This window comes from Alternaria dauci, chromosome 6 (genome assembly GCF_042100115.1).
Source record: "Alternaria dauci strain A2016 chromosome 6, whole genome shotgun sequence".
Classification (NCBI taxonomy): domain Eukaryota; kingdom Fungi; phylum Ascomycota; class Dothideomycetes; order Pleosporales; family Pleosporaceae; genus Alternaria; species Alternaria dauci.
This window is the reverse complement of record NC_091277.1, coordinates 1577522-1602361: the sequence shown is the minus strand read 5'-3', so window position 1 is coordinate 1602361 and position 24840 is coordinate 1577522. Positions and strand designations below refer to the sequence as shown.

Below are 24840 nucleotides of genomic sequence, written 5' to 3'. Positions count from 1 at the left end.
GGGGCTTCCTCAGACCTGGTGGGCATGAGTATCGGCCTTGTCACAGCCCCTCCTTCGCAAACAGCCGATCATCGGACTGCAGTCTTGTTGCCGTCTTTACCCAAGACAGTTCAATAAACCTTACCGAATAGCGCATTGGGTGGCTTTGTATGTGTTTGATGTGGTATGCGTACCAAATCGTCCTTGGCCCATGCCGCACCTCCAAGAAGTGGGGAACGTCTTACAAACACTGATAGGAGCTGTCCGAGATTACGGTCATTCCGGATGCCAAAAAGTAAGGTGCTCCGCTATGTGAAAACAAACCGCATCCATCATGATCCTACGAGTGGGAGACGGATGGTACGACTGAGGCTCCGCGGATGGCTGTGCCTCTTAGTTGGTGGTATTCCGTGATTGCGATTGTAGCGGACGCCACACAAGCTATGATTATGTACTGTAAATTGTAACTGGTTGCTTCGCGTAGGGCGGGATGGTAAGCCTGACGACAGGTTGTGCCGAGGACGCGCCCTAGCATGTCGTTCCATGACACACCGAGTCGAAGCTACGGGGAGCAGAATTTCCCAGTTCCTGAGCTTCTGTTGGAAATGAGTTCTGTTACGCTGGGTTTCGCAGCTCATTTGGAGGTGATGGCAGCCCACACGATGGGCTACCGCATGGGGCTGGGTTGGGCCCGCTGCGGGGAAGGGTCGAGGCTAAGAGGGTGAGCCCACCTGCGCATCTTGAATGGCATTCATTACTGTACGCTGCGCTTGAAACCATGTCAAGATCGCTGTGCCGGCCAAGAGAGCGGGTGTCCAAAGTGTATACACAGGCGAGGTCCGCAACATGATTCGGCGCAAATATCTCGATGCGTGTCCTGCGTGTCCTCGTGATAAGAACCCCAGCTCCCATCACCTGCAGGATAACCACACAAGCGCGCTCGATGGTCGAACATGTCTAGCGCAGACCTGGTTATCGGAACGAAGGTGATAGCGCTGACCGAGACTCGCTGGAAAGATAACCTTGAGGAACTCCAGTCCAGCACACGCCAATTGAGGCGCACGCCGTGTCTTACCATGGCGTCGGCGTGTGCTCCAGTCATAGGAGTGGGTAGGAGGGTCTCCTTGCGTCAGACACTGTCCTTTGGTCTGATCTGCAGTTCAGAGGGTCCACAACACATCCACATCACATCCACAAGACAAACATACAGGCGAAAATTGACAATGGTTCGCGGATGGAGCCAAGTGTGGTTTCGCCCCTGTTGTGATTGCTGCTAGACCCCGGCAATTGCTTCTGGACATGGTCCCAAGAGGGCGGAATCGTCGACCTCGGGGAAGACGATGGAGGTCGGCTTGCAAGGACAGAGGTGCTGCTTCGAGAACGCCACGCGAAGCCAAAAAGAGAGCCTCAACCGAGGAGGGGCGCATATTCGCCGCCGCTTATCACAGACTAGGCGGACGGTCCAGCACGTTCATCTCCGTGATTGGCCCCAGCACAGACTATCAATGCTGGGGAAAGATAAGAACCTGGTCGGGGTTGCAGAAGCGCGGTAGGCCGGCCGGTACTGAGGGCGGTTTGACACGAAAGACAGGACCGCGAGCAGCGAGTAAGCGAGCACCAACATGAGATGGTAGTTGTTCCAGAAAGCGGAGACGACCGGAAGCCAATGGGATCCTGCACTACGGTGCTGTGGCCATGGCGAAAGAGGAAGTTGCCAAGTGACCGTCCGGAGCCCGTTCAACTGTTTGTCTGGGCCAGCGACGGTGCGATCCCTCCACTTTGGTGGTAGCGCGAGCCACGGTGCGAAAATATATTTCCCGTGAGGGCCGACTCATATGTGAGAGCCAACAGTTCCTCATCGTTCAACTCTGTCCAGGAATTGCCCTCGTGCCTATTTGTCGCCATGGCCGATGTTCGAGATACACACACAACGCCGGGTGCTGGTGTCGCCCACAACAACGACCCGGCGCTAGACATTGCTCGCGAGCACGACCATCCACACGTGCACCACAGCGCGCGTGCGGCCCACCCTGACAACATTGTCTACACCACGGGAACCACGGACGAGAAGACCAGCAAGTTGTTCCAGCCCAGTGCTCTTGACAGCCAACTCCACCAGCGCCATTCTGCTGGTGACGTCGAGAAGGCGGGTGGTTACGACTATGAAGTCGAAAAGGCCACGCGCAGCTCATCTGATCCCGAGATGGAGGCAGAGAAGAAGCCCTGGTACAGTTCCATGTCTGTATTCTACAGGACGTTCAGACTGCCTATCCACATCTTCCTTGGAGCCCTCTTCACTGGGTAAGGCGCATTTTCCGTGTCCATTATCTCGAGTATTTCGGGCTGACAGTATCAGATGGTGGATTGCCAGTGTAGTCGTGCACCGCCACGACAAGAACTGGATCATTCCATTCTTGTTTTGGTTGGCCATTATGATCCGCCTGATCACTCTCCATATCCCCATCACCGTCGTCACCAAGCCCATGCACTGGATCTGGACCAACACTGGAACGAGATTTGCAAACCTCATCCCGGAGAAGTTGCGCATTCCTGCCGCTGCCGCCCTTACCATCGCCGTCATCATTGTTGGATCCTTTGCCAGCGAGGAAAGCGAGGACAACACGCGTGCCAACCGTGCTGTCTCGCTGTTCGGTCTCCTCGTTTTCATTTTCGGCTTCTGGGCGACTTCCCGCAATCGCGGCATGATTGTCTGGCACACCGTCATCGTCGGCATGCTGATGCAGTTTATCATTGCCCTGTTCGTCCTCCGTACCAAGGCTGGATACGACATCTTCAACTTCATCTCCGAGCTCGCGCGTCTGCTCCTGGGTTTCGCCAAAGATGGTGTTGCGTTCTTGACAACCCCAGATATTGCGGCCAACACATACTTCATTTTCAGTGTTATCCCTGCCATCATCTTCTTCGTCTCGTTCGTCCAGCTCCTGTACTACTGGGGTATTCTTCAGTGGTTTATCGGTAAATTCGCCGTCTTCTTCTTCTGGGCCATGCGCGTGTCGGGTGCCGAGGCCGTCGTTGCTTCCGCGTCTCCCTTTATTGGTCAGGGTGAATCCGCCATGTTGATCAAGCCCTTCGTTCCCCACCTTACCATGGCCGAAATGCACCAAGTCATGTGCTCTGGATTCGCTACTATCGCCGGTAGTGTTCTGGTTGCCTACATTGGTATGGGCCTCAACCCGCAAGCCCTGATCTCATCTTGCGTCATGAGTATTCCCGCCTCGCTGGCCTTCAGTAAGCTGCGATACCCCGAGACCGAGGAGACTCTTACCGCCGGTCGCGTTGTCGTACCGGACGATGATGAGCACAAGGCCGCCAACGCCCTCCACGCCTTCGCAAACGGTGCCTGGCTCGGTCTCAAGATCGCCGGTATGATCGTCTCTACACTTTTGTGTATCATCGCCCTCCTCAACTTGGTCGACGGTCTGCTAACCTGGTGGGGACGCTACATCAACCTCGATGGCGACTACGACCTGACACTCGAGTTGATCCTCGGTTACGTCTTGTACCCAGTTGCCTTCCTCCTCGGTGTTTCGCGCCAAGGCAACGACCTGCTTCTCGTGGCCCGTCTCATTGGTATCAAGGTCATTACCAACGAGTTTGTCGCATTCCAAGCGCTCGTCGACCCGAAGCCAGAGTCTCCTTACCACACCCTTAGCCCCCGCTCTCGCCTCATCGCTACCTACGCTCTGTGCGGTTTCGGCAACATCGGTTCACTGGGTACTCAAATTGGTGTGCTCAGCCAGATCAGTCCCGGTCGCAGCGGCGATGTCTCGCGTCTTGCTCTGTCGGCTCTTGTCACTGGTGTCTTCTCCACCTTGTCAAGTGCTTCGGTTGCCGGACTTGTGGTCCTCGACGGGTCCAACTTCAGCTCTGGCGCGTAGGTTTCGAGTTGGAGTCGTATGAATTAGTGCATTGCTGAGGATTCGCTGTTTGGTGGTCCTAAAATGTTATGTTAGTAAGCTGTCAGGTGTAGAAGATACCCATCTAGTAGTACATGGATCCTAATAAGGAATGAATACTTTTACTTCAAATATTCTTGTACGAGAATCATAATTGCTTCGAAGGCTATCAGCGCTTTGTGTCCAAAATTATGGGAGGTTGGCGCACTATGAGTTGTGTCCTTCGCCCTTTGACAAGAATGCTACCTTGGCGTCGCCCTTTTACACACGACATGTTGCCTCGATTAGGTTAGCGTTGCCAAAAGCGGTAGTCCCTTCACGGCGCACAACATTGCAATCTCGTTTCTAACTTGTGTCGGCTTGTGCGAGGTGATGCCGGAGGCTTGACGGCGGTTTTATGTTTTGCATAAGGCATGGAAACGTATCTTCTCAATCCATGGCTTCGTCCTTTTGTTGTGGATGCGACATGGTAGTCATACGCGAGTACATGCCAATGAGTGCTACCAAGGCCACGAGGTTGATATTTCCAGGGTCTCTTTCTGTGCTCATGAGCGAGTCTGCATGACAGACATTTTGTTTCTCGAGAACAAGACTGTGCCATGAAGTGAAGTGCGGTTAGTTGTGCTGGCATTGGCTCCTGCATCGCCAAGCTTGAGCTAGCTTTGGCGATAGAGAAAGCGCCTTCGTACCAACACGCTCTGTCGGTGTGCTCAAGGCAACCTGCATGTCATCGTCTCCATGGTCCAATTTCAACCTAGGAATATCTTATATGTTTTACCAACAGCGTGGGATGCCTACCAAGGTTGAACGCTAATTACCCGCCACTACAGATTTCGATGCACGATGCAATAACAACGTGTCAACGATGAGGTTGCTCTGCCTGTCCCCAGTCAATCATCAACACTATCAGATGCAATACCAACGCGATCTGGCATCTGGGACTGCCAATCCCGCCAAAAAGATAAGAAATCATCGACATCCAATCACCGGTCACAAATGGCAGTCAAGCGAGGACGCTAAGATTGCCGTTGGAAGCTTGACAGAGGACAGCAATCGCTTTCTCCGCCCTCCAACGTCTTTCCGGCGTCGTGTCACCAAGATGCTAAGGCTTGGCCTATGGCTTAAGTATTGCAAATACACGCATATTTGCCTCCCTTGGTATCACAATCTGTTGACGGCTCTTGACGTCTGCGCTCCTTCTATCGCGAACAGCCCGGTAAGCTGCCCAACGAGGACAACCATAAAGCCGTCCGGCTCTACAATTGGTCCCAGCCCGTGCTGAGTAAAAGCCGTCACACAAAGAATCGCATCTTATCTACAGTATTTCGCTGCGTTATCGGGATATACCGGGGTGCGGAGATCGTTTCCACCCAAAACATGCGCCCTGATGTTGCTCAACCCCACGAAAGCCGCTTGAACCATGCAGAAAGTGTAATACATGGCCGCGATCGCTGTCAATGTCAACTATCATCCGCCGTTATGCACGCTAGCCCTATGCCTGGCTACGCTTGCCTTGTGCGACCGGCAGATGAACGGTGGTATTTTGGGTTTATCTTAGTCGACGTCCTCATCTAGACGTCTCGTGCCGTCGGCTTCTGACTGAAGCTTTTTGCATTGACGTCGGAGCGGTGCTTAGTCGCGAGCTTAAATACATCCAAGCTTCTCGTACCTCCCACGGCGTAGTACTTTCTACTTGCTAGCTGCTGCTTTCTACCACCTTGGGTATTTGTTGTGCTCGCCCAGCATGAGTACCCCTCCGCCGCTGAGCCAGGGTTTCGGCTATGGCATTGTGATAGGTCTGGGTTTTGCCTTTTCGTAAGTGTCATGTCTCCGTCCACAAGACCTTTGCTAACTTGGCATAGGTTAGGCATGATCTTGACGACATTCGTACTCAAGAGATACAACTATGAGCTCCAGACTTCCGAGATGTTCTCAACCGCTGGTCGTACAGTAAAATCAGGACTTGTCGCCTCAGCCGTAGTATCGTCCTGGACATGGGCAGCTACACTCCTCCAGTCCAGCGCTGTTGCCTATCGATATGGTGTATCCGGTCCTTTCTGGTATGCCTCAGGAGCCACTGTTCAGATCATCCTGTTTGCTACGATCGCTATCGAACTAAAGCGAAGAGCTCCCAATGCGCACACGTTTCTTGAGGTTATCAGGGCTCGGTATGGTGCTGTAACACATATCGTTTTCATGGTCTTTGGTCTCTTCACCAATATCCTTGTTACCTCCATGTTGTTGACAGGCGGTTCTGCTGTTGTGACTTCAGTAAGTGTACCTATGGTCTTGTTTCAATTTCAGACTAACGTACGAAGCTTACTGGTATGCACACTGCTGCTGCCTGTTTCCTCCTACCCGTTGGTGTGGTGTTATACACCATGTTCGGAGGCATCAAGGCTACTTTCTTGACTGACTATGGTACATCCCCTCTTTTTTGAGTTTTATGAAAGGGTCGCTAAATCCGAATTCCAGCACACACCGTGGTCATCCTGATCATCCTCTTGATGTTTGCTTTCACCGCATATGCGACCAACGAGAATCTTGGGAGCCCTGGCAAAGTCTTCGACCTATTGGTAAAAGCCGCATCGGATCACCCTGTTGAAGGAAATGCTGGCGGCTCTTACCTGACCATGCGCTCGAAGGAGGGTGCCATCTTCTTCGTCATCAACATCGTGGGTAACTTCGGTACTGTATTCTGCGACAACGGTTACTACAACAAGGCCATTGCCGCCAGTCCTGTCGATGCGCTACCAGGATACATCATGGGTGGTCTGTCCTGGTTCGCGATCCCGTGGCTAGCTGCTACCACCATGGGTCTCAGTGCCATCGCCCTAGAAAACAACCCAGTTTTCCCAGGCTATCCCAACCGCATGGCTGATGCCGATGTGACAGCTGGACTAGTATTGCCTACAGCGGCCGTTGCGTTGATGGGATCGGGAGGTGCTGCAGCGGTGTTACTTCTTGTCTTCATGGCCGTGACATCAGCCATGTCTGCGGAACTTATCGCCGTATCTTCAATCTTCACATATGATTTCTATCAAGTAATCATACCTCCACACTCGACAGGATGATTCCGCTAACACTCCCCAGACTTATATTAACCCCAAAGCTACCGGAAAGCAACTCATCTACATGTCACACACCATGGTTGTCGGCTTCGCTGTCGCCATGGCAGCATGGAGCACAGGACTGTACTACATCGGCATCAGTATGGGATATCTCTACCTACTCATGGGCGTGATAATCTCGTCTGCAGTTCTCCCTGCTACGCTCACACTAATGTGGTCGAAAATGAATTGGGTAGCGGCAACCTTTACCCCACCCCTCGGTTTCGCCTGTTCTCTCATCGCCTGGCTCGTGACCGCCCAGAAAGAAAGCGGAGAGTTGACAGTCCTCACAACCGGCGCCAATAACCCCATGCTAGCAGGCAACGTCGTCGCCCTGCTTTCGCCCATCATCTTCATTCCCGTTTTCACATATGCTTTCGGCCCCCAAAACTACGATTGGCAGAGCATGAAAGCCATCCGCAAAGGCGACGACCACGATCTCGCGCTGGCCGCAAACGTAGACATGGAACGGATCCCCGGCGAGCAACGACGGGCCATTGAAGCCGAAGAGGAAGAACAGGCCAAGCTGCTCAAAGCCTCGCGTATTGCGCGCTGGTTGACTCTCTTCATGGCCATATCTTTCCTCGTATTGTGGCCTATGCCCATGTACGGGTCTTCGTACATCTTTAGTAAGAAGTTCTTTACAGGCTGGGTTGTAGTCGGTATTCTGTGGATGTTTTGTTCGTGTTTTGCGGTTGGGTTGTATCCGCTTTGGGAGGGAAGGAAGACCAGTGTTCGTACTTTCAAGGCAATCTGGGCAGACGTCACAGGGAGGAAGAAGCCTGGGAAGGGGCCGCAGATTGTGGAGGGCGAGGGATCGGATACGCCGCCTGAGGCCATGGAAGAGAAGATGGTGAAGGAGTGAGCACTGGTCGCAAGACGTTGACGCAGCGTTGCGAGTCTCGTGGGAGTGAGGAATAGCGTAAAACAGCTCCGCAGCATCGGTCAGTTGCAGCAATACTACTATACTTGCAAGAAGCTTAACAAAGTTTAAGTGTGATGATGTTTTCATTCTATCCAAGATCAGACGCCTGCTCTCGGTCCCAGATGTAACACCTTCCCAAGCGCACCAAGGCGCGGTGATAAAAACCATGACAAGAAACTCCCCCGAAAGACAGTAGACCGAGTCTGTCTTTTCCCCATGTGTAGATGTCATGAACTTCGTTGTCCATATGACGCTCGAAAAGCCAGTCATATAATTCTCAACGCCTTGCAATGCTTCCGAGACGCCTCGCTTGCTGAACGTGGACAAGAATGCCATGATGAGACCCAGTTGTACGCTTGCCAGATATTCCGAGGGTAGATGTGGAGAAGCCTTGCCCGTGTGAAGGGGTAAGAGGATCGCGTCACACACCCAAACGAGATGTGATACTTACCAACTCACCGTTGCGCGTAGAGTCGGATGAATGATACCAGCTCCTTTGCGCAAACCGATAGTTGTAATGTCCGTGCTAGACACTTGTGATTTGAGCGTACTGCTCCTTGTGAATTCACACTTCCCATGTGAACTCCTCCGTGGTCCACTGCAGTGACTTAACGGATAGTCATCTGCTTGGTGGCGCTGGGCTTCATGGAAGCAGAGCCAGCGGCGGCAACAGAAGGCTGGCCGGGCTTCTTCTCGAAGATCTTCCAGAACTTGAGGGACTCGTCGGCAGCGGCGGTGGCAAGCATCTGGCCATCAGGGCTGAGGCAGCTGTGGAGGACACGAGACTCATGGGCAGGGATCTCGGTGTTCTTGACACCGGAGGGGTAGCTCCAGACGCTCAAGCTGTTGTCGGGAAAACCACCAGTGCTGACAATCTCCTTGTAGTGAGTGCTCCAGCGCAGGCTGGTGACCTGGGAGTCGGTGGGGATGTGGTTGATGCGAGCACCGGTAGTGGTGTTCCAGAAGTAGATTTGACGGTCGTTGGAACCACCGCCAGTCGCAAGCAGGTTGGATTGCCACGGGCACCATGAGACAGCCTTGACGGCAGCACGGTGGTTGGTCTTGGTGAATCTGGGAGCGGCAAGCGCGCGAGCATCCCAGATGTTGACCATGTTGTCGTTGGCACCAGTGGCGAGTTGGGCACCATCAGCGCGCCATTCGAGACCACAGACCTCTCCGGTATGGGAGACGAGCTCAGCGATCTTGTGTTGTGCGATGCGAACATCGTGGTTGTAGACGAGACCAGAGCGGGCACCGGTGGAGAGGATGTGCTTGTTCCATCCCATGACACCAACGCGGGTTTCGTGGCCGAACATGCTACGGAGCTTGGTCTGTTCCTCAACATCCCAGATCTGAACCTCGCCCGTGCCGAGACCGACACCAACGTAGGCACCGTCGCCAGACCACTTGACCGAGGAGATGTAAGTGTCGGCAGGGCACTCGAGAAGAGAGGCCACTGAGCCGGAGTCAGCAGACCAGACGTAGACTGAGCGCTCAAGACCGATGGCGACCTGGTTACCGGAAGACCAGTCGAGCAGGTTGAGGTAGTAGTCATCGACAAGACCGGGAGCATCAAGGACGCGCTCAGGTGCCGACGGGATGCGACGACGGCTCTGTGCATTGACGGCGCTGGTGGGCTTGAGGGGACGGTTGTATTGCGAGCGGAGGTCGATGGGCTTTGACGACTCGGGCGGGGCAGGCTTGAAGGCAAGAATACGAGTGTTTGTGTTGATGCCACATGCTGAGGCGAGTGTGGACTGGTATGCGGCCTGGCCAGGAGCAGGCTTTGACTTTGATCGGCTCTCCTCGTCGTCGTCCTCGAGGCTCAGACCTTCCAAGGAAAGTGTGACATCCTCCTCTGAGCCACGGCCACCAAGATCGAAAGCACTGGCGGCGTTGGCAAGCACGGCTGAACCCTCCTGCTTGGAGCTAGACTTGGGACGCTGTTCGACATCGAGCTTGGTGGCGCCGACACTGCGGATGCCCTCGCTTGCTGTCCGGTTGGGGATGAAACGGTCGGCAGCGTTGTAGGCAATGCGCGTCTTGGTAGGGCGGGCGCGGATAGCAGCCGCCGCCTCCTTCTTCTCCTTCTTTGCCTTGGCCGCGGCAGCAGTGCCGGAGCCAGTGAGGGCCCACTCTGATACACCGAGTTCTAACCGACGGGGCGTGTGTGTGTGGGAGCGAGCAATGTTGGACTTTGGTGAGTCGCGCGTGTTCTTTGTGACGGAGCGCTGGAGGCGGGACTTGAAGTCGTTGCCATGGATTGACTCGTGTGCCTGCACATCGGGAGTCTGGGTGCGTGGGGTGCGGGGAGAGGGTGTCAGTGGGATCCGACCGCCGGCGGTACGGGTGTTGAAGACCGCAGAGCGCTTCTTGACCGGAGTCACGCAGACTGCTGTGCTTGCCATGACTGCTAGTCTCTTGCTGGACTAGGTTAGCTGGATGGTTTAGTGTGTGTATCTGGGTTGCTGGCATACAGTATGGGATTTGGCTTCTGCTATATGTTGTAAGGATTAGTATAAGACAATGCTGTAATCGATGCTTTGAAGTATTGATTCGAAAGTGATTAAGTGGACTGCGCTCTGGAGATGTGGATTCAGGGCGGTGCGCGCAGTAGTAGAGTGTGTGTGGCAGTGGGTATGTAGGCGGGCAGGTATGGGGATGTTTAAGTATCCTTTGTTTACGCTTGCGTTGGCCAGGTAACCGAGAGCAGGACCCAGACAGGACCCTGCGCGAGGCTGGCTGGACGACGGAACCTTGGACGCACGGCATGACATCACATGACGGTGAAAGGTGCATCCGGTTTATGAAGCCTGCTTGCATAGTCGCCGTGCCTCCGCATGGCCTTGGTGTTGCATGCAGCCTCCATGACAGCTTCATAGGGTCTCCTCGTGGCAGGCTGACTGCGACGCATCAGAATAATTGCACTTGGTTGCGACGCACACTTACTCGACTGCCCCTGGTCGTCTCAACCAGGTCCCGCCCCTCGTGCATTGATTTGAGGAGAAATCCGCCCTCTCAGTGGCCAAATCTCGGGTGGCTTCGCTCTTTTCCCTGTGGCCGTGGCCGGGCTGAGTCGTCGTGGGTCGGCGCTTCCGGTTCGAGCTAGGGCGGTGAGGGGCGGCAATATGCACGGCCAGCCAACTCAACTTCCTCCCATCAAACATTCTCGCAGCCTAGACAAAGGCCACCCCTGCCCACTGGGGCTCTTACCACCAAACTACCCTCGCCAACTTCGCCGCTCACGACCCATGGCACACTCATCCGCTCGATCCGCTTTCTCGTCCAATATCCTCAACCCTGCCGTCTCCTCGACACCCTCGCCCAGCCTCTCCCATACCAACACGCCCGCATCCGCCAGCTCCACCAACAACACGTTCCTCATGTCTGCGAGCCCCGTCCGCAGCCGTCGATCAGCCGTCGAAGGCTACAAGCCCAAGATGATCTCGACAATTGGCGCCAAGCCCGCCTGCCTCGTCAATGCCTCCGTGACATATGTTGGCGACGACCAGATATACGCCTTTGGGGGCTTCGACCAGTACACGGACGAAGTATACAACCACGTGCTTCGTTTGAACCTCGTCACGCGGCAGTGGAATCTGGTCGACAACTACGGCGACATTCCAGGCGTACGGATGGGTACGTGCTCACCGCTCTAGCTCCACGCACACACACTACCTGTATCTCGACTGACACCCTATCTTAGGACACACTGCATGTCTTTGGCAAGGCAATAAGCTTCTAGTATTCGGGGGAGAGAACGAGCACCGCCAGCATCTCGCCGACGTCATTGTATTCGACCTCAAAACCGCCCACTGGACGCAGCCCGAACTCCATGGGCCCATACCTCGCGGCCGCGCGCGCCACTCGGCTGTCATATATGACGACAAACTATACATCAGCGGTGGCCAGACTGGACATGATAGTGTGCTAGACGACATTTGTTACCTCGACCTCAAGACGTGGACCTGGTCTCGAACATGGAAATTCGTCCCTCGTTACGATCACGCCAGCTGGATCTGGAACGGTCGCATCTGGATATTTGGTGGCATCAACGACGATATGGAAAAGAACAACGAGATCTGGTGGCTCGATCTTCGCGGCAGCCCCGAGTTTGATCACGCAATGAAATACGGGACCGGCGACCGGCAACTCCTCTCATCCCGACATCGTTACCCCGTGCCGGCTTCTGGTCAGCTCGCGACCGGCAGTACTGGTTACACGGCAAACTCCAGCGTTCAATCATACCACGGAATGAGCTCAAGTCGGTCGCCCTACGTTGCGCCTGGCTCCATCTCGTCCCTCAGATTCCACTCCAGTCCAAACCTACCGTCACAAGCCGCGGGCACCCACTTCCACATCTTCTCTTCTGGCTGCATGCTCGACTTTGTCACTCCGGCAGAGCTGAGTTGTGAGACTAGCTTGTCTAGTCTGGAGCTAGACACTTTGCGATGGCAGAAGCTCGCTGACGGAAAGGATCTTTACAGCCCCAACTACCGCTGGCACTATTGCACCACCAACCCTGAAGGAACACATGCATGGCTTCTGGGCAGCCCAATCGAGTCGGCCAACGATGGGAACCATAATGGTGAGTATCTTAGCGACGTTCTCGCCATCGACCTTCGCAAGTACGGCATCTTGGGTAACGAACTGGCGTCGGACACGCGCTCCAAGATGATGCCCTCCTCTGACGCCAATGTCTCTTCGCATCTCACCGGCATTGGTGCGGATCTGTCCCTGACTTTCGATCAACCACCAGAGAGTGGCAGTGGCGCAGACTTTATCATAACGGCCGATCCGGATGATGATGACTACGTGGATGTTGCAGCGCCAGATCCAAATGGCTCGTCCACAGCCGTAGGTCCGGTCTCGCGACCGATACACGTCCATAAGCTCATTCTACATGCTCGTTGGCCTCATTTCGCCCGTCTGTGGAGCGCCCAGATGGCTGAGTTTCATTCCAAGAAAATGCACATCCCCGAACCATACTCGGCAGTTCGAGCCTTCCTGTTCTACCTGTACACCGATAGCATTGCGCCCAACCCGCAGAATGGACCCAGCCTGAACGATGTGGCCGGCATGCTTGTCATGTCGAACATCTACGACATGCCTCGTCTTCGCCTGCTCTGTGTAAACCGCTTAGGTCGAGAGCTCGATATTGAGCACGCTGCCATAATCTGGGAGCGTTCTGCTACTGCTGGGGAGGATTGGCTCAAGCAGCGAGCAGCGACGTTCTGCATGCAAAACTTTGGTAGAGTCGTCCGCACAGCAGGCTACCGTAACCTTAGCCCTGCAAGCTTGATCGAGCTTAGTTGCGAGGCCGCCCCAGAAGCTCGTGTCGTCGGTGGAGAAGACCTGGATCTGCTCAGCCAGCTTACCGGTCGCTCTTTCGGTGGTAGCAATCGCAAGCGGAGCTTGGGTAGCGCGGGCGTTCTCACTGCCGGTGAAGACGACGGAGAGGATGAAGTGGAGGATGATGGCATGGATGTGAACTAATATTCTCTTTCGATTCGGTTTTTGTGCTTTGCATCGTACTTCACAAGCATATTGGCGTGGCGTTAGTCTTTTTGAGGGCAACTGGGAGGCGTCTTCTGGTCGGGTTCGATATATGCATTGCGTGGGCGCGCAGAAGTTCTGGGGACGGTGTTTGGGCTTGTGTTCTTTTTTTTTTCTGGCACGCGCTCACGATAACATGATGGCATAAGTATTATACCGCTATATAGATACATGAAGTTCCACTTCCGCTCCTGTGTCTTGGTCTGCTAGCCATATCGAATCCTTCGTCCGCCTTTCTGCTCTATCATCTGGCAACTTACCGATATCCCCTTTCGTTCTGCGTACTGAATTGCGTCCCGCCCATTGATCTTGGTACAATTATTCGCTTTGATGCTCTTCAATGTTGCAAGCCCGTCAGCCAGCATCTTGATGGACGCTCCCGTGATATTAGTGTGCGACAGGTCAATCATCTTGAGTCCCGTTTTATAGGTGAGAAGTGCCTCGATGTCGTCGTCGTTGCATTGCACAGTGGCAATATCCAAGGATTCAAGCGCTGGTGAGAGAATCCGTGGTGAGTGGCCTAATATCGAGTTTCGGCCCAGTGGAGTGAATAATCGGCTATCGCCTTCGAGTAAACCATGCAGAGATAAAGAGTGAAGGCCTTTTCCCGTTAAGCATGTATGCGCTTCGCTCTTTTCGGAACAGCATTCTAGTAGGCTGTCTAATCCGTTAGAACTTGCATCTAGGCCGTCGAAGCCAGATATGGTCAAGTCTGTAAGCTCTGGGACACAGCACCGCTCCAAACCTCCAAAGTCTGTCAGATTTAAGCTACCGCGGCTGCCATTGTTATCAAGAACAAGTCGTTGTAATGTTGGCGGCAGTAATGGGAAGCCTTGGAGATTCACCCGTTTCAACACTAGACTCTTGAGCGGCGGCAACTTGGCTACTTCATTGGGCCACCCTTGTCCGAATTGAAAACCTCCCATATTGGAGAGTGACAAGTTCTCAAGGCATGGTGTACGGCTCAGTAGTTCGGCGAGTCCGAAATGGGTCGCCATGACCTCATGAGACCAGTGTATGCCAAGTGTTCGAAGGTTCCCAAATGAGACTGCCCATTTAATGGCAGATCCCATGTCCCTCGACGAAACTGCCATGCCCCTCAATGATCCAAAGGTTATATGCTCCAGCGCAGGCCGAGCATGCATTATCGCCACCGCAGTGTTGCCGCTAATCTCCGGATGTATGATGAGCTTCTTCAGATTTGGAGCACCTTCGACAATATCGAGCAACACAGCTGGCATAGTATGTGGTAGAGATATGAGCTCCAGTTCTGAGAGGTCATTTGCTGCCTTAGCAAGGTTCTTGATGACGTCCATATGTTCGAAGCGGTGCACAGTGGCGCGTGTCATACGGAATTCTGAGCGTTTGAAGGCGGTATTGATAAAGGAGCGAGGAACAGGTCTGCGGGCACCGGACAGGTCGAGATGCATCCAAAGCTTGGGTAGCTTAGCAAGATAGTCCCGCCACCCCTTGCTGACGCGCATGCAGTTGACCATGTGGCGGAAGGAGCAATATTCCAGTACCATCTCCGCTAACTCAGCGGGCAAGACCGTTAATGGGTCGATGGCTGATGCAGGCGATAGTTTACGTGTTTGTTTGTCGTGGAGTTGTTGCAAGAGCTGGTAACCGTCAGTCACACGTTTAAAGTGAAAATCAGAGAGCAGTCATTCTTTGACGAAGGGAGTAATGAGCCAGTTGAGCTTCTCTTCAGAGTGATGGCGGCGGCACTGCCCCCACAGGGACCGGGAGGTGGGACAGGAACATTTCACTTACTTTGAAGTTCTTGTCGCTCACTGGCACATTCTTCATACCATACTTGTAGATTCCAAGAGCTGTCTCAGGCTTTCCCATCTTCTCCAATACATTCGCTGTGCGTAGATATCCCTTGACATCCTGCTTGTTCAATCTGATCATCTCTCGGCCATCTTTGACAGCAGCATTGGAATTTCCCAATTTCTCGTATGTGGCAGCCCGATGATCATACAACTCTGCGGTCGGGCAAGACTCGATGCCTTTTGAGAACGTCTCCAAGGCTTTCTCATACTGTTTCAGCTTATAGTAGCTGCGGCCGATTTCCTGGTACTCTTCTGGTAGCATTGTGCGAGCCACGGTGGCGAGAGAAATGCTTCACAACGAGGCCGATGTTGAACCGTGAATGGCTATTTTGAACGCGCAAAACCCCGGTGAGCGTGAAGCACAGCAATAGTCAAAACAAGGGTAATTTGTCTAGTTGGGCAGAGATCGTCCGGCGAGGCCGCGCAGTTACGAAATCAGTCGTTCTGGGAAAGGAAAATGATGATTTTCGGAAATTTATAGGTCGCTTCTATCCGTTGATCCTCCCTATGGAAGACATGGCAGGCCAGTTGCGGTATCGAAACGCGTAAGTGAGCTACAGTACTGGCGACGCGTCGGAGGCCCATCACGCTAACATGACCTGGGCGGCTCGTGCGCACTGGCCCCGCCTTTCGTTGAGCCTGCTAATTCAGGCACCAATATTGTCCTCATCAACAGACAACAGTGCCAACGATCCGCATCATATACAATAGTGCTGGTCTTTTGTCCTCTTCGCGAACGATGCGTCTTCCGTGGTGCTTCACGCGTGCTGCCCACATACCACTCTCGCATTGGTACCAGTAACAACCGAGCCTGCTATGTAATCACACATGCATGAAAATTACAGCAAACTACTAAATCTACAACACGATACCGATTCTTTGCTTGCATGACTGACTATTTTTTGTCAAAATATCGTCGCTAATCCAATGGCGATCTAGACAGTTGTTTGGATTGGAACAACTCCCAATCTCGAATAGCAGACGCAAAGTCGATGCTATGAGGAAGCTCAAACTGAGCCATAAACAACCACACCGAATCCTACAGGTAGTAGTCATACATTTTGTCGGCATCCGTTTTTGCAGCGCTCACCGAATACCTTCAAGCCATACGATTGTTTTGGCCCAACTCATGAAAACCGAGTTTCTTGTTACAGAATTACCGACTACCCAACTGACAAAGCGATGTACACGCGTTCTCTCCGTTCGTTTCCCTAGAAGCATGCCTGGCGCGTCAGTCTTGGAGACAAGAACCTATAAGATTGTCGCCGGTGGCATTGTGAAGGACATGTGATAGTCAGCACCAGGTATTGGAAAAGGGCCGTTCCGTAGACAGAAGAGGGACACGCCAGATTCACCGAGATGCTGCCTCGGTTCATCACCGGTGCACATGTGTGAACGAACAAGGTAGGAATGAGAGAGTTCAAGGCGTCCAAGCCCGAACTCTTGTCCGCCCCTTGGGTCCGCTGTTCTGCGACTAGCATTGGCGACTACTGGGCACTGCATGACTGGCCGGGTGATTTTAGCGATGGTGGGACACATGATTGTTGAGGAGCAATAAATCCTGGAGATGGTGGGATCTCCGCATTATCACGGAACATCGAATGGAATTATCGGACATTGGCAGCATCCTTCGCACATTGGCGAAGTCTTGGATCGGATTGAATAAGTTCCCCCGACGCAAGGTCGGAGGTCGAATCAGTCGGGGCAGTAGCACGCCTTTATGCGGCACAGTGGTTGCACCGCCGTCATAATACAGTGGATCTGTTTATCTACATGCAGCGCTCGCATCGAGCGGAGACCCCAGAGCTAGAAGATGGCAGCAAACCACCCTTCAGTTTGATCTTCGCCGTTTTCCCCAGTCCCAGAGTTCTGGCAACGGGGTTCACGATGGTGACCAAGTGGGATCAAAGCAAGCGATTCTGTGGAGGTCACTCACAACCGTGATACATAATCAAAAGCTATTGGCGGATTTCGGAACGACCCTGCGTTTATGGAGGTGCTAGAAATGTGGAGTGCGGTCGTCAATATGATTATCAATACGGCATTGGAATAAAGCGGAGACCCCGACATTGACGGCGCTTCCGGTGACACACTGGAGAGAATGTCACTTGGCAGGGAAACGTGCGACAACGCGGTGTAGTGTGTGCCGAAGTGGATATAAAAACGGTGTTTAGGCAGTTATATGTGGAGTTACCATGTTGTTGGTGTGTTTGGCGTGTTTTGGCACACGATATGGAGCCGTCTTTTCCGCGCATGTGGTATGCTTGCGGATGCAAAGTTTGGGGGCGGATTTATTGGGGTGCTGGAGAGATCCGCACAGTTTTATTGGGACACGGGGTAGATAGATCAACATTGAGAGTCGTCGCGTTTCTGTCTATTGTTGTTTAGAGCATTCACTGGTGCTCTTGTCTCCCTTGTGGTTGATGAAAGGAGGGAGTTGGGACAGCAGTCAGCACGGATAACCCGAAACAGGAAGGCCCGAGATCTGCACAATGAGAGCCTCATCTCCACGCTAGGCTTGGGAACTCCACACGAGCCTCCCCCGACTGCTAAGCATGCACATTGGCAACTTATCCCGCCGTGGCAGAAAGCGCGATTATCGCATACCGCTCGCAACGTCGGCCAAGGCGATCAACCGCACGGCGAGGTTTTGTAGGAACGATGTAAGCAAATGAGGATGCTGACCTCAGTGGAAAATCTATTTGGGTGCCAAAGCCACACTGACGTCCTACCTCGGGAACCTCCAAGGCTCGCATGAAGCACACCGCCATCACGTGCAAGGAATGTCTCCTCCCGGCCGGCAGTCGTCTCCGAGCCTCAGTTCCGCCCAATGTTCGTCTGCACTCCATGTCACACGTTAGGTAGCGGACCCGACCTCACAGCACGCATCGTCACCGTTGCAGAACATGGCGTGTTTAAGCTCCACTACTCACGGTCCCTATTAGTTAAGATCATCGGCCAAGTCGCAGAGGCTGCAGAGCCGCATGCGCACGGTTGGTCAGACCCTGCATGGGGACGGACGCGAGTCGCCGGTGCATGACGTCAAGCGTACTCCTGTTGAGATCGAAACCGTGCCATATAGGAAAACTTAGGACGCTATCCATACACGGCGGCATGTAGCCCGAGATGGCGCCCTCGACGACTGGCGGTATGCAAACGAACGCTGAGTTCCTGCATTCGTCTTGACATGCACATGCGTACCGTAGGTTCAACAACGGCGACTCGGCGTGGCGTAGTGCGCGAAGAAACTTCTTTCATGATTCTCGAAATGACAGCCAAACCAGCCGTTCACCAACCGTTCAGCCTTCATCTTTCCGCCAGGGCTCCCCCAGCGTCACTCCAAGCCTTGCACACATGACGTAATGTGGAGGTAGACCTCGGGCTAAGAGAAGAGGCATCCTGTGCCGAGCGCGCTTGTTGGCTTGCAAGCGTCCTCCGCTCTTCTCCAAGATTGGCCCAAGATGCCCATCTCCACCAACAGGCCCCTGTTAGGTTCGCCTTGTACCCACAGTTTATTTGCGCCTCTACCGCCATCAACAAGGCTCGCATTATTGCTACACCAGCCAAGGCCAAGATGTTGGAAAAAATCGTTATCTAGTTTTCTCCACGCGTCAGTCGTACCTTGGTAGCGTATCTTTTAGTGGGCCGAGGGTAGACGACCAGCAACCACGTTTTGGCCGAAGACCCTTGTGCTGGTACTGTGATGATCATTTAAAGGTGTACTCTCTCCCCACGGATCTTTCCTCCGCAGCATCTCCTCACATCTCTCCAGCTTTGATCGATACACTGCAACCATGCCGCCACGTATCAAGGAGTCCGAAACTGGTGTTCCCACCTACTGGGGCCAATCCGGTAGGATGCTCCAGGTCCTCATCACCATCGTTGCCGTTACCGATTTCCTTCTCTTCGGTTACGATCAGGGTGTCATGAGTGGAATCATCTCCGCCCCTGCTTTCGTCTCTGCCTTTCCCGAAGTCGATGGCGACTCCACCTACGAAGGTTTCGTTGTCTCCATCTACGCCGTCGGTTGCTTGCTTGGTGCCATCTTCGTCTTCATCTTTGGAGACAAGCTCGGACGCCGCAAGAGTATCTTCCTTGGAGCCGCAGTCATGATCATCGGTGTCATTATCCAGATTGCCTGTGTTCCCCCATCCAGTGGTGCCACCGCCCAGTTTATTGTCGGACGATGCATTACTGGTGTTGGCAACGGTATCAACACTTCTACCATTCCCACCTACCAGGCTGAGTATGCTCCATCCCAATCCAATTCTCAAGACCTTTGGCTAACCACATTACAGATGCTGCAAGGCTAAGAACCGCGGCAAGGTCATCTGTATCGAAGGTTCCATGGTTGCCATTGGCACGCTTATCGCCTACTGGATTGACTACGGCTGTCTGTACGGTCCTGATGACTTCACCTGGAGATTTCCTATTGCTTTCCAGTGTGTCTTCGCCATTATCGTTATCATCATGATGATCTCGCTTCCTGAGTCTCCCCGATGGCTCCTCAACCACCACCACGAAGACGAAGCCGCTACTGTCCTAGCTGGTCTCAACGGAGTTGCCCGCGACGACCAAGAGGTCCTTATCCAGATGCAAGTCATTCGCGACGCTGTCAACTCCTCTGGTGGTGGTGGCAAGGTCCCAACCAAGGCTCTTCTCACTGGCGGAAAGTCTCAGCACCTCCGTCGTGCTATCCTTGGTGCCTCCTCGCAGTTCATGCAGCAGTTGTCTGGGTGCAACGCCGTCATCTACTACTTCCCCATTCTCTGCCAAAGTGCTTTGAACACGACTCACAACCTCGCCCTTCTTCTCGGAGGTGTCAACATGGTTGTCTACGCTCTCTTCGCCGCCACCTCATTCTACTTCGTTGAGCGTGTTGGCCGCAGAAAGCTGTACTTGATCGGCACCGTTGGCCAGATGACTGCCATGATCATCACCTTTGCTTGCCTGCTTCCCGGAGGTGTAAACAACGAGAACAACGAGGGACCTGCCAAGGGCGCCGCTGTCGGTCTCTTCCTCTACATTGCCTTCTTCGGTGTTACCTGGCTCCCTCTTCCCTGGTTGTACCCTGCCGAGATCAACCCCCTCAAGACCCGCCAGAAGGCCAACGCGTTTTCGACCATCAACAACTGTAAGAAACTCCCCTGTACAAACTGCGTTCGACATACATGCTGACTCTTAATTCTTTAGGGCTGTGGAACTTCTTCATCGTCATGATCACCCCCGTATTGATCACCAACATTGGCTGGGGTACTTACCTCCTATTTGCTGCCCTGAACGCTTCCTTCATTCCCGTCATCTACTTCTTCTACCCCGAGACTGCTGGTCGTTCCCTTGAGGAGATCGATCTCATCTTCGCCAAGGGTTACACTGAGAAGATCAGCTATGTGCACGCCGCTAAGCAGCTGCCCAAGATGGACGAGGCCCAGATTGCCGAAGCCGTTCGCCAATACGACCTCTCTGACAGCGACGTTGAGAACCGCTCTGCGGCTGGATCGTTCAAGGAGAAGCGTCAGCAAGATGAGGAGCTCATGCCTCAGGCAGGCGGACAGATGTAAAACCCCAACATTTGCAGGAGCAAATGTTTGAGCGCTGGTCGTACGCGATTGCGATAGAGCGCGCTGAGTGCGCTTCTGTATCGGCGAGCCGATATTCGTTATGCATAATGCCTGGAGGAATTATACCCGACGCGTAGTCGTCAACCCGTCTAGGTTCGAGATGCATGGAGAAGGTTGCTAGGTCACACAATTGGATGTTTTGGTGGGTTTCTTTTAGTTTATTGCTGTTTTTGCACAGCGCGCATTATACCATAGAACGACAAACGTCGTCAAGCCATAGATATCTATGATCATTTTTTGCAAATTAAATCCCTTGTCATGATCGTGAATGTGTCTACACCACTGCGCTAACGCTTTCAGTCCAGCAACGTCAAGTCATGAACGCGTCGTCGAGAGTGGACTCCCCATCGGCTATCTGATGAATGTTGTGGTGAGGTTCTGTTCCAAACGATGATAGAGCTGCGAGCGCTACCGTCAAAAATTCGCTCCTTAGTATCCACACTAACAATTGTTGGGTCACGTCCATGCGATGCTCTGAAGTGACTGTGCGAAAGTGTAGTTGTTGTCGCTGCCTCAAGGTTGATTCCAAGGTTCGCCGCATGCACGTGCCTCGGCATTTCGGAAACGTTCCGAGATGTGACACTTGTCTCCCAAACTTCAACGCAGCACTCCCACGTCCCCTACCTGCAACTGAGCGACATGGCGAAAGCGAGTGTCTCGTTGGACACACTGGGCCCATTCCTGGTCTGGCAGTTTCTCATACCAGTGGTAAGCATAGGCCATGGACTCCCGCCATGGCAACATCTGACGCGACACAGGCAGCAGGATGGACCCAATCAGTTCTCTACAGCATCTTCATTCGCGCTGGGGACCCTAAACCGCAGCCTGGCACCCCCCGCTACATCAAGCACCGCCGAAATATCCTAATAGCCATATATGCGGCCTACTTTGCCTTCACCATCTACGAAGTCGACTTCAACCTCCAACGCTCCAGCAACGTGTACAACGACCTCGGCGTACCGATAGATGTCGATGAGAGCGGACTGAACTCGCGCTTCCGGCGATTGACAATCCGCTATCACCCGGATAAGATTGGACCAAATGTGGATAGAGATAGGGCAAACGACTTCTACGTCCATCTGAAGCAGGCTAGGGACATTATCCTTGATCCTGCCAAGCGCTTTGCGTACGACCGCTTCGGACCAAGCATCTTTGCGCAGTGCCAGAGTTGTTTGACTATCAAAGATTACACTGACAGTGCCCTGCTCACCGTGGCCACAACCTACGGTGCACTCCTCATCGTCCTCATTGGTGCAAACGCCCTCGGTTTCCTCACCGATGGCTCGTACTGGCGCTATCTTGGCCTTCTGGCTGTCGCAACTTTCGAAGTTCGTACTGCGCTTCGCCCAGACCACCCTGCTATTCTCTCGAAATATTTGAACCCGCTCGTCGCGTCGACGCACTTCCGTCCCGCGTACCTACCCTTCCAGATTGTCACCATAATAAAGAAAGCCGCCATTTCCCTCACGCAGTTCCTCGCTCTGCTTATGCCGCTTTACCGCGCCGACCCTCAACATCCCACCAAAGCTGCCGACGATACCGAAGACACCCGCCACAAGCAGCTCGACCGTTTGAGTGGGCTTGTTGCAGAGAGCAACAAGGACGCGAACAGACTACTGGAATTGGAGAGTGTACCATACAGAGACAACGAGAGGGCAAAGAGCGAGCTGAGGGAAGCACTCAAGAAATACATGGTACAGAATGTGGTACATCAGGAGAGGGAAGTGAGGAATGCCATGGGCGAGGTTATGATGAGGAGAAGAATGGGTGTACCACATGGTGCCGTGGGTACAAGATAAGATTGATGTAAGCTGATTGACGGGTGGTAGCAATCCGAGACTTTTCTGCTCTGTCCCAAGGATACAGCAAAAACCACATTTGACGATTCTGTCTATCACTCCTCGCCGTCGGCGACTCTGCCTCTGATTCACCAGTTCATGCTCTCCTGTCAGGAGCAATAGGAACTTCGCATCATATGATCGGAGACGACAATGAACAAAGAATTCTGCCATGACTGTGATCAATACACGGAAGCGGCTTCGTGAGTTTACACTATCCAATGTCTGGAATTAGATCTGATCAGTCTTCTCTCAATCCGGTACTCTATCCACCATCGGTAACAACGACTAGTGTTACGCTTTGGGCCATTTGTTGCTAAATCCAACTTTTACCCCCGCTGTGGAACAAGTTTCGACGATCCACTAGTTCCCCGCAGCCAACCCCACACATTCTAGGAAGCTTCCAGCAGTATTGACAGCAGCTCAATGGAAGATGTTGCGGTCTTTGGAATGATACTATTCAGTTCAGCCTATGGAAGAGGTGGGATGATGTCAACACAAGTTCGGTCGTGTTATAGAACGGCACATGAGGCTTGAGTGTTCCTTATCCAACGCAGTAACGACACAGATATCTTGACGATGGCCGCACTCCGATTAGCCGCAATATTACTTGCCAGCAATTCGAACACACTCACCTTTCGCGTTCTGGACAGGATTCACGACCGCGGAGGAAGCCCCGTCATACGGCTTGGCAGTATCAACATGGACAGCATAGTTTTCAACGAAGAAGGCGGCGACGTAGTGCGTACCACCATCCTAAAAGGTGGTGTATGGCGAACCACTTTTGGACTGAACGACTATAAAAGTTAGAGTAATTTTCTCAACGGCACCAGACTCATTTCAACCCTCAATTTCGGCAACAAGAGTTTGGATATTTCCAGGGGCCTTGCAGTCGTGTCATTTACATACCAGCCTCACAAGGTTGCATATATTGAAGCTAGGAAATGAGCCGACCTAAAATGAGGAATGTCAGTGGAATGACTCGACAACGGCCTATGTGCAGGAATGGAAACAATATACAGCTAGTATCGATGTCGCTTGGATGTCTTGAACAGTTCAGATCTGCCTCAAGAGCGCTGGTGGGCATCTTCCGCAACTACAGATGATTCAGGCCTTGAAATTCGACCTTCTGCGCTCATTCCAGCAGGTATCGACTCGGAAGATCAAGTCGGCATCTACTTAATACACTCATTTGCCTTTTCAACCTGCTGTCCCACACGCGCAGCCCTGGCTACCGTCGAAAACATCCTCAACCACACCGGACTCACACGTTTTAGAGTCTGGACGATACTTCCAGCATTGATACCACAATGCTAAACATGCGATAGCGATAGACACCAAGCCTGCGCCAAGAGTATCAGCACATGTTTGTGCCAGGACAAGTACGTACGATGGGTTTAGGATGTATCCTCCGTTCCAACTTCATTATAGCAGTTCTGGGCGTCCGAAACATTACGGGATGTGAGAATGAGCAGACTGACAAGGCTAATCGATAGATAGTGTCATCCGAAGCACGGCAAGAGCTTGCTAAGGGCATCTATGTTGACAGAAGAAAGATAGCAAACAAGGTTATGGATTTGAGACAGCGGCTACGTGCTCACTGGATGAGCTGGCAAATGATGTCGACATGGAGCAATGGTATGCCTAAACCGGTGAATCTCACATCTACGTCACGTGAACTGATGCAGTCATCATACCCCGCCTTGCCACTTGCCGAATCCTTCGTCTGCTTCTATTTTCAACACCATACGGAAGTCAAAGGCTGAGGCTGAGCGGTAAGGTTGAGATGTTGGCATTGACGAGTCGGCTTGGAGTTGCATCGTGGCTTAAGCCGTGCTGCGCTGGTGGGGGGTGATTGGGATTCTTCGGCCCACTAAAATGGCTAGCGCATCATTCCTTCGGAATACGTCGCAGCTTCTCTTTCCTCGGACGTATTCTTTCCATAACATTTCATGGAAACTTTTTTTTCGATGCTCTCGACGGCGGATATAAAAAGATGATATATTTCCCTGCCTTACTTGGCAGTACATTGCACATGTTTCATGAGCCGAGATAAGCA

At 53.0% G+C, this 24840-nt stretch overlaps 7 protein-coding genes across 7 annotated transcripts; 5 read left to right on the top strand and 2 right to left on the bottom strand.

Moving 5' to 3' along the window:
* The first annotated feature begins 1825 nt into the window (after nucleotides 1–1825).
* ACET3X_006865 (uncharacterized protein) lies at nucleotides 1826–4028 on the top strand. Its single transcript, XM_069453041.1, has 2 exons — nucleotides 1826–2280; nucleotides 2336–4028. The coding sequence occupies exons 1-2, from the start codon at nucleotides 1883–1885 to the stop codon at nucleotides 3876–3878; spliced, it is 1941 nt and encodes a 646-aa protein (XP_069305633.1). The 5' UTR covers nucleotides 1826–1882; the 3' UTR covers nucleotides 3879–4028.
* A 1612-nt stretch (nucleotides 4029–5640) lies between these two features.
* ACET3X_006864 (uncharacterized protein) lies at nucleotides 5641–7871 on the top strand (the record flags this gene model as incomplete). The annotated part of the gene is made up of 5 exons (XM_069453040.1): nucleotides 5641–5711; nucleotides 5759–6167; nucleotides 6215–6317; nucleotides 6372–6940; nucleotides 6990–7871. The coding sequence occupies 5 exons, from the start codon at nucleotides 5641–5643 to the stop codon at nucleotides 7869–7871; spliced, it is 2034 nt and encodes a 677-aa protein (XP_069305632.1).
* A 668-nt stretch (nucleotides 7872–8539) lies between these two features.
* On the bottom strand, nucleotides 8540–10925 carry ACET3X_006863 (uncharacterized protein; the record flags this gene model as incomplete). The annotated part of the gene is made up of 3 exons (XM_069453039.1): nucleotides 8540–10355; nucleotides 10409–10428; nucleotides 10881–10925. The coding sequence occupies 3 exons, from the start codon at nucleotides 10923–10925 to the stop codon at nucleotides 8540–8542; spliced, it is 1881 nt and encodes a 626-aa protein (XP_069305631.1).
* Nucleotides 10926–11182: 257 nt separating this feature from the next.
* Nucleotides 11183–13427, top strand: ACET3X_006862 (uncharacterized protein; the record flags this gene model as incomplete). Its single annotated transcript, XM_069453038.1, has 2 exons — nucleotides 11183–11570; nucleotides 11638–13427. 2 exons carry the CDS (start codon nucleotides 11183–11185, stop codon nucleotides 13425–13427), a joined length of 2178 nt encoding a protein of 725 aa, XP_069305630.1.
* An 828-nt stretch (nucleotides 13428–14255) lies between these two features.
* ACET3X_006861 (uncharacterized protein) lies at nucleotides 14256–15584 on the bottom strand (the record flags this gene model as incomplete). The annotated part of the gene is made up of 3 exons (XM_069453037.1): nucleotides 14256–14264; nucleotides 14333–15106; nucleotides 15261–15584. The coding sequence occupies 3 exons, from the start codon at nucleotides 15582–15584 to the stop codon at nucleotides 14256–14258; spliced, it is 1107 nt and encodes a 368-aa protein (XP_069305629.1).
* Nucleotides 15585–18430: 2846 nt separating this feature from the next.
* Nucleotides 18431–21158, top strand: ACET3X_006860 (uncharacterized protein). The gene is made up of 3 exons (XM_069453036.1): nucleotides 18431–19568; nucleotides 19621–20456; nucleotides 20516–21158. Exons 1-3 carry the CDS (start codon nucleotides 19117–19119, stop codon nucleotides 20881–20883), a joined length of 1656 nt encoding a protein of 551 aa, XP_069305628.1. The 5' UTR covers nucleotides 18431–19116; the 3' UTR covers nucleotides 20884–21158.
* Nucleotides 21159–21548: 390 nt separating this feature from the next.
* Nucleotides 21549–24840, top strand: ACET3X_006859 (uncharacterized protein). Its single transcript, XM_069453035.1, has 3 exons — nucleotides 21549–21651; nucleotides 21702–24163; nucleotides 24278–24826. The coding sequence occupies exons 1-2, from the start codon at nucleotides 21583–21585 to the stop codon at nucleotides 22740–22742; spliced, it is 1110 nt and encodes a 369-aa protein (XP_069305627.1). The 5' UTR covers nucleotides 21549–21582; the 3' UTR covers nucleotides 22743–24163; nucleotides 24278–24826.

Coding starts and splice junctions, on each gene's coding strand:
- ACET3X_006865 (XM_069453041.1), top strand. CDS start 1,883: ATGGCCGATGTTCGAGATACACACACAACGCCGGGTGCTGGTGTCGCC. Junction 2,281..2,335: donor CTTGGAGCCCTCTTCACTGG/GTAAGGCGCATT, acceptor TGACAGTATCAG/ATGGTGGATTGCCAGTGTAG.
- ACET3X_006860 (XM_069453036.1), top strand. CDS start 19,117: ATGCCGCCACGTATCAAGGAGTCCGAAACTGGTGTTCCCACCTACTGG. Junction 19,569..19,620: donor ATTCCCACCTACCAGGCTGA/GTATGCTCCATC, acceptor ACCACATTACAG/ATGCTGCAAGGCTAAGAACC. Junction 20,457..20,515: donor GTTTTCGACCATCAACAACT/GTAAGAAACTCC, acceptor TTAATTCTTTAG/GGCTGTGGAACTTCTTCATC.
- ACET3X_006859 (XM_069453035.1), top strand. CDS start 21,583: ATGGCGAAAGCGAGTGTCTCGTTGGACACACTGGGCCCATTCCTGGTC. Junction 21,652..21,701: donor GGCAGTTTCTCATACCAGTG/GTAAGCATAGGC, acceptor GACGCGACACAG/GCAGCAGGATGGACCCAATC.